At 32.6% G+C, this 14,266-nt stretch overlaps 1 protein-coding gene across 3 annotated transcripts in view; it reads left to right on the top strand.

Moving 5' to 3' along the window:
• Positions 1 to 13,163, top strand: part of LOC105194674 (protein abrupt) — a 90,764-nt gene extending 77,601 nt beyond the window's left edge. The window contains exon 10 of one of the 3 annotated variants that reach the window (XM_011159721.3): positions 2,966 to 13,163. In XM_011159721.3, the coding sequence (XP_011158023.1) occupies positions 2,966 to 3,912 (947 nt within the window). In that variant the 3' untranslated portion in view covers positions 3,913 to 13,163. Of the gene's footprint in view, positions 1 to 19; positions 2,557 to 2,965 lie in introns of those variants that run through there. The other 2 variants (XM_011159723.3, XM_039454876.1) reach the window with 2 other exon arrangements.
• The last annotated feature ends 1,103 nt before the right edge of the window (positions 13,164 to 14,266 follow it).

Here is a 14,266-nt window from a genome sequence, read left to right as displayed (position 1 = left end):
GGTGTGGTGGTGGTTGCAGATCACGGGCTTGATGAGGCAGAGGGCGCGGCTTACCACCACCACCACAGCCATCACCAGCAACATCATCGGCATCGCCATCATCATCCACTATCCGTCCTTCCTCCTCACCACCGTCATCAGGCGCAACTGGAAGACGACACATCAGTTAATCAAACTTCCACCACGGCCACCACGACGATCACGACGACCAGCAAATACCAACGTGGCCAACCGGACTTCAGGCAACAGAGATTATTGCGGGAGCACCATCGTCAGCATGGTTACAGGTGTCCCCTTTGCTGTAGGACGTTGCAGGATATCAGTGCTATGAGGGCGCACTTGGATCATCATTACCCCAGAGACTCACCCACCTGCCCTGTTGCCTCCTGCGCCAAAACCTTCTCCCATCCTAACAGTGTCAGGAACCATATGCGACTAAAGCATCCTGTGCAGTGGGATCAGATTAAAACCTTGAGGTGGACCTATGTCTGATGAATAGGCGAGGATCAGTGTCATAACGCGTGTCATAACTTTAATCTTCATCTCTGATCGTGAACTTTAATTTTTCTTAGAAATATTTTACCAAAGAAACTTTGCTTTTCGTTTTCTGATGTGGCCCTGCAATTCTTTGTGTGATAACTATGCGGCGATAATGAGTAACAATTTAATAAATTTAATAAATTAAGGCAGAATTTTCAGTTATTGCTATTGGTATTATTAGTAGAAGAAATAATCTAATATATAGACATAAATTTGATTCAGTATTGTTTTTAAAATATTAATCTAAATACAATGAGAGATTACAACTCATATGGTATTAAGTATCTTAATTATTAATCCGTTTTCTGAGCGCATATATGCATCAATAGTATTCATTATATTAATATAATTATATTATATATAATATAATATGTAATTATATTAATAATTATATAATAATTATGTATTAGAAAAATAATGCATTTAAATGAATATCTACATTTAGATATCAATTGACAATCATTTCCTGTATAAGAAGATTTTAGGCTTGCTCATTTAATACGTTCATATTAAAAATAACCAAATTAATTAACATCAGATCGAGCTTGTTATCGCCGCACTAGGCTATTTTTATTAAGTAATGAATAATTGCACGTTGGAAGAGAGTCTGGTCGACGAAAGTTAGGTTCTCTGTAATACCTACAAATATTGGAGTATCGAAAGACACAAATTGGTAAACTCATTGATAGGAACATGCGAATTACGAATCAGCTGTGAGAAAATCTAATGCGTACCCCGGCGTGATAGAAAATGTGCAAAAGTGACGAGCGAACTTTAGTGCTTTATATTGAAACTGTCGCATACGCACCCACCGTGAAGTTTATTCCTGACGAAAAGCGCACATTGTACATATGTGAGAGATTATATTGAGACAAAGGAGAGAATCTATAAATATATATATGAAAAGCTATTATATATTGCGCATATATATGTATACATAAAGAGATATACATAGAGTTGATTTTGTATAAAATGTACGAAACAGTATTTCCTGTAGAGCCTGAAGCGTAGATCACGCCGTAGAGAATGAAACGATACACTACACATCCGGCGTATGTCGGACATTGATATAATGATTAGATTACGTATCTAAGAGAGAAAACAATGTTCCTCTAAGCTGAGTAAGCCAGCCTTATGTTAAATAAATGTAGTCTTAAGAGTGTAGAAGCCGAACGGAAGTGCGCACGCCGAAGACCGCGACGAAACTGAGCTGTCGATCGACTTTAAAGATCCGTTTGCTCTAGCAACCGCAATAAAATGCGATATTGCGATCCTACGTGTGTGTGTGTGTGTGTGTGTGAGAGAGAGAGAGAGAGAGAGAAAGATGCTAAATGCGTATACTCGCGAAATGCGCGAATATACACAAGTCTATATGAGTGAATGGATCACGAGTGAATACGTCGACCAGAAGTACGGTCGCTTGACAACGCCTAGCCTTATTTTTCTACGTCTTACGTTTCATCAGTATTCCTTAGGTCAAGAGTGCCCCAAAAGACATTACGTTTGAGACCGTGCATACTAGAATACGCCGCGCGTAAACACGAGGAAGTATATTTATATATATTTCTGTGAATGTACGAGTTGTTAGTTGCGGATCTCGAAGGGAAAAATATCGGTGAATACATAAACAAAGAATATAATTATGGTAATTTCTAAGATAAAGTTTTGCACGAAAAACTTTTTTTTTTTCCCCATGAAATGTATTACGTCCTCGATATATCGAGAGCATCCCGCGCCAAGTTTTTCTTTCGAAATATTTTTTGTTCATTTAGACGCTGCAATTATTATTTGCGAAGTAAAATTTTTTTTATGGAATATTATTTATTGTCGATTATCGATTTTTTCTCTTCCTGGCTAACAGCTCGTACTATGAATAATGTATAGAATACCGTACATACTATTTTAGCAGATACTAGCTTCTATATATAAATATATATAAATATATATATATAAGATGTATGAAATAAAGTCTACTATTTAAGTAATGCTTTGTACAATAAAAAGTACTCAGAAAAATCCAAAGTATTATATTTCTAAAATCTCTTGTAAGTTAATACAATATTATCGATTGCATGATCGTGTGATTCACCTTAGAAGAAAAATATTTAATTTTTTTTATGTATTTCTTTCTTAATATTTTTATGTAAGAACTCTTTTCTTTTTCCATTATTCTTATTATGTTTCTAAACTTAATATTTTTCATATAAAAGTCCCTAATTTTAATTATGAAATTAATTTTATATAGTGGATTGTTTTTAAAAAGAGATGAAGATAGGATAAAGTTTAAAATATAAAAAAAAGCCAAAATTATTCTTATCGAATAATCATTATAAATCATCAATTGCATACTGATCAATGCTTCAACATTCTTTCCCCCATGATGAAATGCATCAATGACTCTCACACACCAATCATCTATTTTCAGTCACTCGACGAAGTCTGGATATGATACGAGTTCGTGCAACGGATCCTAGGCCGTGTCCGAAGTGTGGAAAGATGTATCGTTCAGCACACACATTGCGCACTCATTTGGAAGACAAACATACAGTCTGTCCGGGGTACCGCTGTGTTCTATGCGGAACGGTAGCAAAGTCTCGAAATTCGCTACATTCGCATATGTCAAGACAACACCGGGGAATCAGCACGAAAGATCTTCCAGTTATGCCGATGCCTAGTAAATTTGATCCTGAGTTGGCGTCCCGTCTTTTAGCTAAAGCTGGAGTCAAGGTGAGTCCGGCTGAACTCCGCGCACGAGCCAGCCCAACGGCATCTCGAAGAAGTGACATTAGGTTGGAGCCACCTCGTGCGGGTGCGTCCGAAGTTGACAGCTGCGGCGGTGACGACCCGGAGGATCTTAGTCTAAGGTATAGTTCGTCAATTTCGAACACTGTTATCACTAAGGTAAGCGGCAACAGCAACAGCAGTAGCAATAGCAAGAATTCGGCAACGATCGTCCCTAAGTCTTTGGATACTATGCATGGTAATGGTGATCTCACTATGGGACCGTTGCCACATGGCAGCCATCATCCAGTCCACCACAACACCAGTGCGATTGCTGGCTCGGCAATTTTGGACACCTATTTGCAACTTATCGCGGAGAACTCTGGTCTGTCGGCGATGGGACTTGGTCCAGAGCACGCGGCCGCCGTAGCTCATGCCGCTAAGATGCGCTTGGGTATAGACAAGCATGGTGGACGCAACTTGGAGGATTATCCTATGATTGGCAGAGACGAAGGTCGAGGATCCGCAGTCATTCACGAGGATAGACACGATCACGACAGACATAGCGGACTTATCGATGATGTGGAATCGTCAGGTGTGGACGATGATGAGTTTAGCGAGAATGAGGAATCAGAAGTGATAAAGGAATAAAGATTCCTTTCTCCTAGCTAATGATTACAAACGGCATCTTCGAAGAAATTGACAATTCTTCGAATAGCGTTTGCAACCTTTTCAATGAAGAAGGAAAGGTAATCTGTACTAAATCGTCCATCCGAGGAATCAACCGATGATTCTTGTTTCTTGTGCTATTATTGCGCGTAATAGCTTGTGAAGTTTATTGAATGTCAGATTTACTGAATTACAGATTTAAAGAGTCAAAAAGTCTAAAGTATTTTGACGCCGACTATACAGACGACATACGTGAACGAGCTTGCTCGTTGGACTAAAGTCACTTAGCTACTACTAAGTGCATACATATGTATATGTGCAAAATCTTGTACATATGCAAACACGTACACACGCACATACACACACGCATACACACAGTAAAAGCGCATGTGCGCGATGAAGCACCCACATATACGTCACAAATATTCCATCCATCTACCTCAATGCACATAATAGATAGAACAGACTAAGTCGAATCTCAGTAAAGAAGGAGCAGATGAAGTACGCCGCTGGATCGCAGAACAACAATGATCGCAAGGTTTGAAGATTGACGATTGCTGCTATCGAACATGATGGTTAGACAAAACAATTTTATTGTTTAATTTCAGAATATTTAAGCGGCTAAAAAATTGACGTGCGCTAATTAACAATATTTGTTATATTATTATTATCATTATTATGAATAATATTGAAGATACGCTTAGATATATTGTTTAGATTTATAGAAATATTAGACAACATTTAGATACTTCAATATTTTTTTATTTGGGTAACGCGTGTATCAATGTGTTATGTCGTATCTATATATGCATGCACATATATAACTGAATGCGTTCACACATTGATATATAAATGACACTCAATTTCAATCAAAAAATTTTTAGAAAGCTGGAAAAATGTTTTATTTTTCAATTTATTTTTGCCATAAAAAGTAAAAAAAATATGTTTCTAATATTTTATTTTTTTAATCATAAAAAATAAAAGGTACTATTATTGAACAACGAGAAAATCTTGAAAAAAATTTTATATTATTTTTATTTAAGTGAAGCTTTCAGAAACAAGAGATGTCATTTGTATAGTGTGTTAATAATGTTTCATACACTTCGAATTTCTTCTCCCAAAGAATACGAAGATTGATGAACCATGAAATATCCTTGTAATTGACGTACCAAATACTTATAGATTTTATTCGCGATATAATTACGGTAATAATTGTGTTTCAGTTTTGTTCCAATTAAACATTCTTCAACAGAACTTAAATATAACTGCACGTATTATCAGTTTGTTTAAGTTTCGATCCCGATAATGTAATATTGGATTTTCAAGATTAATATTTTACCAGAACAATATACTGTTTTTTAGTTTTACATTTTAGTAATATAATTACTTATACGTTTTGCTACAATGCTTATAAATATAGTTACAGTGTGTCTCCTTTTTGAAAGGTGCCTATCTACTTTAACTGCAGTTTGTTGTGAAGAAAAAAATTTATGTTTCAGTTTTAAAGCAAGTAGCATATCCACTAAGAGAATTTGAGGAAAAATTATATACAGTTGGTAATTTTGCAATTAAAATGAGAAATAGCAATTATTTATACATAAAAATGTGCCAAATAGTAACGCTTTTTTGAAAAGTTGAAAGCACAAGCACAATTCATTATTTTATATTTATTCGATTTGAAAGGCAGTTTGAGCGAAGCGAAACTGGAATGCAATTAAATCGTCATCATATCAGAGCAGTAAAAAACCTTCAATGCACTCGATTGCACACACATTTGATATGTTTCAAGTTCTTTTGATTAAAAAAACGTTTTCTCAAGACAATTTTTTTTATTAAATAAATTCTTTTATTAATTAGACGCACTTGAAGAATGAAAAAGTACTAAAGAAAATTATTTGAACCATTTTGACATCGACCTACATGTATTACATGCGTCGACCCACTTAAGATTTGACCAAATGCGCGGTTATTTTCACTAATTACAACTGACAATTTGTAGTTTATTATTATTTTTTAAAGTAATTTAAAAAAAGGAGGGAAAATTCAATACAGATAAAATGATAGTCCTCTTTTAGTTTCTCTTTGGCCCCGCCCTTTCATGTTATTGTCCCCTTTTGCAACATCCCTTTTGGGAAAAGCCATGACATAATTAAGTAGTGATTTAAGTTCAGAATAATGATTGTTGTTGATAGGGAAAAATGATAGTTATCATATGTCGAGAATAAAATGTTAGGAATAAAATCGGCGCAGTTTTCGAGATTGCAATTGCACCAATTAATAACGAACCATGAGATAAGGGGCGATTAAACTTATTCCGCGATCTCGCGACGAGAGTCGCGACTACATTTGAACGTGAATGCGTTTAAACATATAGTTCTCGAACAACGCGACGAATGTTTGATTGTTCGTTGCTTGCGCGCACGTAATATTCGTTCTCAGCGCGGCAGAGACTTTTCTACTTCCGCGAGAGGCGTAGGGAAAAGTTAATTCACCGGAAGATTCGCCACTAAATGTGCACGACGCGATATGTCGTGAAATTGTTCCTACTAATATATATATATATATAATTCATAAGTTAATTTCATTGACAACACATTTAATAGATTCTACGTATATGATAATAATAAGAATACACGTATATGCGTATTCTTTATATATGCGTATAAAAAAAGGAAAGAGAAATTTAGCAATATGTAATAGCGTGGCGCGGGTCATACGCGAAATGTTGGGAAATGTTGAAAAATTGGTGTTTTCTTACTGTAGAGGATAAACTTTGCCATGTTTTGCCGGTTGTTTGGTCAACTGAGCTGCAATTGTGCATCGGATATCTTGGCCCTTGGTGCGTGTCTTAACATAACTTAATGTGACTTAAACATAAACTTGGATTGATCTCTGCATGTATTTTTTTGCTAAAAGAGAAGTGCTATTAAAATGTTGGGGCTTGTAATACGAGTCAAGCATGAAACAATTTAAAATTTCCGCATGAAAAATTACCATAAATCCTACTAAAAGGTTCCACGTGAGAAATTACCTATATTAAAGTCACGGTATTGTCATATAATTATAATATTGTCGTTTTCATTAACGCAAAGAAATTACGAACAATTATAGTAATTATATTGCGATCGCGTGTTGCTATTGGATACGAACACGGAAAATTTGAGGAGTCAAGTAAAGAAAAGCTGCTTATCTAAAATGTCAGAGAATCGTAAAAGTCAAGTCATTTTAAAACGAGTCATAAAAAGATCGAGTTACCGTGTTTTTATAAATAAAATTGTTTGTAATAAAATCTATCTTGATCGTGCAAGTAATACGATGAACACTTACAGACAAACTTGATACTTTCGGTTACAAAGATTCAATTACTAATCAAGATTCAATAGAAGCATGCATATCTCTGCCTTGGTTTTTAAGCTCCGCCATAGTGTTTGCTATTCAATGTTACAGAAATAAAATTTATAGATTCCAGCATATAAATCACATACTAACAATTTGATCGCTGATGGAATATGGATGGTTATCTCGCGTATAAAATGTATTTGACTGAATGCTTTATTTGCCATTTATAATCATTCGTTTAAGTAACAAATTACGCATCAGAAATATTTTAGATTGCGAATTGGATTAAAATTAAAATAATTTGATTAAAATTTTAATCTTTAATTCGTAATTGACAATTTTCAATGCGTAGTCTCAGACAGGCTTTACATTGGTTGCCTAATATTAAATGGGATTGACGAGTTTTACGTTCTAGTAACATACTTATTAACTTTTGCTTTAGCGGGAATATGCATACTGCATCTATCTTAATTTTGTATCTCACAATTCGAATTCGAGTTCTACTAAACAAGACGTTCAGGAGTATTTGGTTGCTCCTATGCTAAAACTATACGATCTATTGTGAAAAACAATCGAAAGATTCTGATGTGTAAAATGCCCTGAGAGACCAGGAGAACAGAAGATGCTATATTTTTTGTTATTTCTTCTCTGAGAATGAATTGACATGTCCAACATATGATTCCACGTTGAGTTTCAACGGTCACTTATCATGATTTTCGTTGATTTTGGAACAAGATTCCTTACAGTGTTAGCTGTCTCCAAGTCTCCGAGGAAACAAATATTGTTATAATCAGGAAAACAGATGGATGTATTAGATTTCGCGTACGAAAAGTTAAATATTATCACAGATTCTTTTTTTTTCGTCCGTTAGAATGGACGATGTTCTCGATTAATTATCTCGACTAACTTTTAGATTTTATTTTATATTGAGAAAAGAGTTATTGGAAAATGAAAAATTCAGCCGAAGATAAAACAGAAATGACATTTTCAATCGGGCATGCTTTATGACAATTCTCTGTCATGCTATTCAATCTATTCAGTGCTTCTATTATTTTTTTTTATTTTTACGACACACGAGTTTGTTGTATAAAAAAGAAGATTGCATCGAGTTAAAAAAATTAGTGCCTATTCATGCTAGATCCCACTCAAAATCTACTCAAGTTAGCCTCAATTGAGCTATTGCTAATACTAAACTTAATTTCAACATGAACAGAAATCCTAAGGGATGAATATACTATTAGCATAACTTCATTTCGACTGTACATGAAACGAGTAAAAATAGGCGTAGGAAATTGTCATATCATACCTGAACCCAATATTTTTGGATTACTTCTGTACTTCGTATTCTAATTAAGAAATTGTGAGGGATGGAAAGTTCAAAAATATGAGGTTCTACGTACGATGCACAGTGAAACAGAATCTAAAAAGCTGACCAAGTGTAGAAAAATATATCATTTAATTCTTTTCGTACAATTACTTTTTTGATTTGTATAAAAATATTTATATTTAATACTTATGTATGTTAATTACAACTATGAGTATAATTATAACTCATTTGAACGAAATTTTTATTTATCTTTGTTTTAATGTTATTATAGTACTAAATTAACCACCACATTTATGTATATATCATTTGAAATGAGATTCTATTAGAATAAAATGTGTTAAAATTATATGCCGCAATCCTAAGTAGAAGATTCTCAATTGGCTTTTATTTATTATTTTGTATAATATTGTGTATAATTTGTGCAATACATCAGTATTTTAAAACTCATTTTTTTACAAAAACGATTGCCGCATTTTGTATTATATAAAAATGTATATTACAGCATTTGATAATAATAATGATAACTTTAGTGTACATACATGCGAGATATTGCGTGGTAAGCAAATATTGTAAGAGTAACAAAAAAGAAAAGTGAAACAGTTTAAAAGAAAGAAAAAGAATAGAAAAGAGAAAAAATTTTGAAAAATTTTAAAAAAAGAGAAAAATTTAAGAGATTTGAAAAAAAGAGAACAATTTAAAAGATTTGAAAAAAAGAGAAAAATTTAAAAGATTAAAAAAAAAGAAAAATTTAAAAGATTTAAAAAAAAACTTTCAGACTGCCTGCTGCTTTGACAGTTTTGGCCATTATATCGAAAATCTTTTGGAATACATTTTTTGGGAGCATACTCTTGCGCGGTTACACCATCGCAACAAAATAACATATCTTGCCTTCTAATTATTCATATGCAGATTTAAATATCAAATGATTAATGGAGTCGATTCAGTCGAATTATACTATTAATTTTATATTATCAGAAAAACTAGTAATCAGTATCAGTTTTTGCAGATGAATTCTACAATATAGCACAAATCAGCTACCTACAAACCAGATCATAAAAAGTGTAGTCAAACTCTCCTAAGCTATTATCTGATGCCAGTTTACATAAGGAGCAATAAAACTAACTTTGAAAGAGAGAAGAAAGAAATGTTAATTTATTATATTCTAATAAAAACAGCTAAATTAATTTATATGTGAATTTATCTATGAGAGATAAGAAAATTTATTGAGAATAGGTTATTACATACGATCTCTCAAATATTAAAAGAAATTATGCATATAAAATGATACAAAAGAAATATGCAAAAGAAATTAAATGGAAGATTTGTGAAACAAGAAAACGAATATATATGTAATAACAGATATACGAAACATACCATAAATAAAACAAACAAATGAAGAAAAATTGAGGTGGTTTGGAGCTTTCATCAGATTTTCATATGCAAAAGGTACAAATGTATTTAAAATTAAAAAAGAAAGAGAAATATTTATAACTGTATTATTAATATAAAGTTTATTAAAAAAAAGGTATTAATGGAAAAAGAAATATATAATAAGAGACACGTATAAATTTAGAGATGAAAAAATGAGTGAAAAAAATAGGAGTGATTTTAATATTCGCAAGAACGAGAATTGTCAGAACACTATCTTTCCTATTTGAGTTATAAGTTCACTGTACAAAGAAAAAAAAAATGAATGAACGTTGAGTTCTAACTAGACAAAGTGACACAATCTTAAAACAAAAATGACATAATCTTAAGTAATTTTATTTTCTCAGTAAGATTTAGGGAAATTTGGTTAAAATTAATTTATAAGAAAAAATTATTTTGTGTTTTAAGAATTAAATAGTACGTATAACTCTATTACATTAGTACATAATACAATTAAGAAAAACAAGAGTATAATAATATTGCGAGAAATTATTTGAGTAAGATAATCTGATAGAATCAATTCGAAAATATAATGTGTGATCGAAGAAATTAAATTACTCGTAAAAAAGGGGCTTTCCAAAATAAAAGAAATTTGGAATAAAGTGCCGTCGCTTTAGATGATTAAAAAAGTGGAAAGTGGATCTTTGAAATGATTGATGAATTAGTCCATTCAGACGTATTGTCATATCTTATTCGTACACAAGATATTCATCAAAGATCATCTAGATTATTTCCAGGACAATGTAAATATTATTTTTGACTTGTTCGTTTTTTATTAACTTCTTTGTTACATTTAAAAATTCTGATTGAACAGTATGTTATTGTTGTATGCTTGCAATACATACACTAATTAAACCAATTTATTACAAATTTAAAATTTGTAAACGAAATTGATAAAACGAACAATGCTAATGAGGAAATAATGAAATTAAAGAAAAACGGTAAAGCGTTTTAAGCTCTTGAGTTATAGACATATACTGATTTGCACACACAAAATATACATTATTATTATTCATTTAATATTCATTTCAATGTATATTTATATATTTAATATTCGTTTAAGAAAATAAAATTAATATTATTAAAAATTAAAATTAAGCTTCGTAGCTCATGCATAAGTCTTATGTATATGTCAATGTTTTATGTCTAATTAGATCTTCGTTTTGGTCAGCTTTTTCGAATTTTGCCTCACTGTGTACGATGGTTGCCCTATATGAGTCAAAGACGCAGACGGTTTCATTTCTTTTCTCGTTTTCTCTTTCTCGTGTTTTCAAGATTGTTGATTATTTGATTGGATTCTATGTGCAGCTAATATTCAAACAAGGCACTATTGAATATAATGTCCTGTATAGAAATAGAATCAAATTCAATATGTACTTAAAAATGAGTCAATAGTACACGACTCTTATACTAGTTGTAAAATTGTCAAGTTTAAATTTATTTATGTAATTAATGTTTATGTTTATATATAATTAATTGTATAATTTCACGATTTTATTTATGCAAAATAAGAGAAAAAAAAAGATGAATTATGCGTCACGAATCGTAAACTTTTAATCCGTTGATCAAATTAATGCATCCAAATGGACAAATTTTGTTGGGTTGAATAGTTGGTTCCGTGAATAATTTTCCATTTATCACGAGCGTGTCCCGTTGTGAGTGCAACCACTTCTTGTCGCTGTGGAAAGCGAGGCAGCAGATTGACAATGCATGTAACAATGCCTTTCATCTTCAGAGAGCGATATCTATTTCACTGACTCAAAGTGCTAGACTATAGAAAGGAACGAAAGGTCACTAACAAGGTATGAAATTAATAATAAAGTAGTTAAAATTGGGATAAAAAGGAAATGTTTCTAGCTTATAGGTTGTGCACAATGCTCGAAGTATACTTCTCAACTATAGCTTTTAAGATAGAGCCTTTTAAGACGAATCTAAGATTAAAATTAGGTTTGTCGCGAGACGCCAAGCGTGATTGTGCGGAATTTTGAAGAGAGCAATATCCGTAAACGATACTCTAGTAGCATTCTAATAAAGTTCAAATTTTTTAGAACTTTTGAAATGACAAAGTCATTGATCCCCGTTCGATGAGATTAAACATGATTAGAGTAAAAGTGTCTACTGAAAGAAAAACGTGGAAAAACAGAAAGAAATATACTGTGAAGTGAATGTCTGACGTAATTGTTTTAAAAAGTGTAACATTGTAGAAAAGAGAAATTGAAAATTTAACTAGTCGCATAACACTGCATCAAATACACGGAAAGAACGGCTCTGTATTTATATTTAGCTAAATATAGATCAGAAAATTTTATTAAACTATCAAAATAATCATGTTCACGATATTCAAGCATAATGAGCGATGTTGCAAAAAATTTCGAAATTCTAATAACTAGCTTGAACATCCTACATAATTATTTTAATGGTGTAACAAAAATTATTTCCAGACCTCTGTATGTAGCTAAATTTTTAAATACTTTAGTTATTTTTTCCATGTAGTTAAAATCCGAGAAAAAACGTCCTTGCAGAGATGGAATAAAATTAATTAATGTAATATCTGTTACGTACATAAAAATAATACATTATTCTTCACTTGATTTCTTAACTCAACAGTTTTACTTTTAGCAACTTAAGGGTTATAAATGAGGACATTTACGTCAGTAAAACGCAAATAAAACGAATGTCATATTGATCGCGTGTCGACACAATACATTTTCAGGATGTTAAAACTTGACATTGTACATGTGTATACGAATGCAGCTGTATACGATTGTGACATTTGTATACGATGCGCGCACGAGAGCCAAAAAGCGGGCACGCGTGATGAGATGAGATTGCGCATATTTATTGCCCGCGCCATGCTGTACTATGGAAGCGTCCGATATTTTACTACAAATATTGATGTTCAACGGTGACGCTTTTTTTTCTTTTATAGAATGTTCGACTGTAAGGCGCGTTCATAATTCGCGATCTATCGAGCAGCATTTTCAGACAGAGATTGAAACGCGCGACGATTCCGTTCTAGACTCATGTTCCCGTGAATCTAGAAATTTCGCATTTTTATTTTGTCCACAGATAATCGCGTCCAGAGATAACTTTCTCTCGTAAGGTAAAAATGCGAGAAAATTCATCGAAGATATGCAAACAATTTTTAGAAGAAAAGGGAAAACGCGAAAACGTCATCAATCGAGAGACAAATCCAGGTTTAATCGGTACAAAGAAACCACTTCTTGCCTTGAAGCTCTCTATTATTATAACAGAAAGCAGATCATTATGCGCAGAGTACAAATTTATTCGTGGATTCGTTAAACTTTAATGAGCATTGTAAAGATAAAACTAAAGGAATTAGAGGAAAGGAAAGAAGACGCGAATGTTCGCATCTTCCGTTTTCCATTAAGTCACTTCCGTTAAAGCAGTCACATTTGACGTGGAAAAAAATATGTATACCAAATTTAATATGCATACGAATGCACGCGAGATTTGGAAAACAACCTAAAGCAAAACTATGAAAAAGTAAAGAGACGACAAAGGAGTACTGAACTTTTAATTGCTGCAAAAGAACTTATTATATAAATCGAGAGAACAAGGAAGTCAAGCAAGAGTAGAATCGAAGCGGGAGTAGAACACAATCGATCGTTTTGTGCCATTACAAACTCCAATGAAAATTGACGATAATTCTAATTAAAATCCTTGTTCAATTACTTATCACATGACTGCGAGGAGAAAATCCTTGATGCGAAGAACTAAACGAGCGAGACATTTTTAAAACAAGCTAACGATGATAGGTATACAATAGGTCTGGTGCCATCATCATCGTCGGTAATTAATAGCAATCTCGTCGATAGATTTTGTTCATTTTTTTTCATAACAGCCGATATTCGTGCGCAAAGGGTTTCGCTTGAAATAAACACAGATATACATAGCAGGCATAGATATAAACGCGAACATGTACACAGATTATCGTACATATCCAAGTCATATAACACGTACATAAAAAAATGTTTAATCAATATAGGTCAAAAAATTAATATTGGATTCATGTGATTATTTTCACATAATCGATTTCCTTCTTCATTTTGCACACAAAAATATTAAAGTATGACAATCGAAAAGTGAATATTTAGATATATTACATATATCCGAGATTATATATTCCGAGAGATATATTATTCGAATATATTCTGACAATAAGAGACGAAGTATCTCAAAGTATTTATTTTTCTAGTCATCTTATTTAAATATTTTTGT

Source organism: Solenopsis invicta, chromosome 11, assembly GCF_016802725.1.
Source record: "Solenopsis invicta isolate M01_SB chromosome 11, UNIL_Sinv_3.0, whole genome shotgun sequence".
NCBI lineage: Eukaryota > Metazoa > Arthropoda > Insecta > Hymenoptera > Formicidae > Solenopsis > Solenopsis invicta.
Note: the sequence above shows the minus strand (reverse complement) of the source record. Positions and strands in the feature narration are given on the sequence as shown.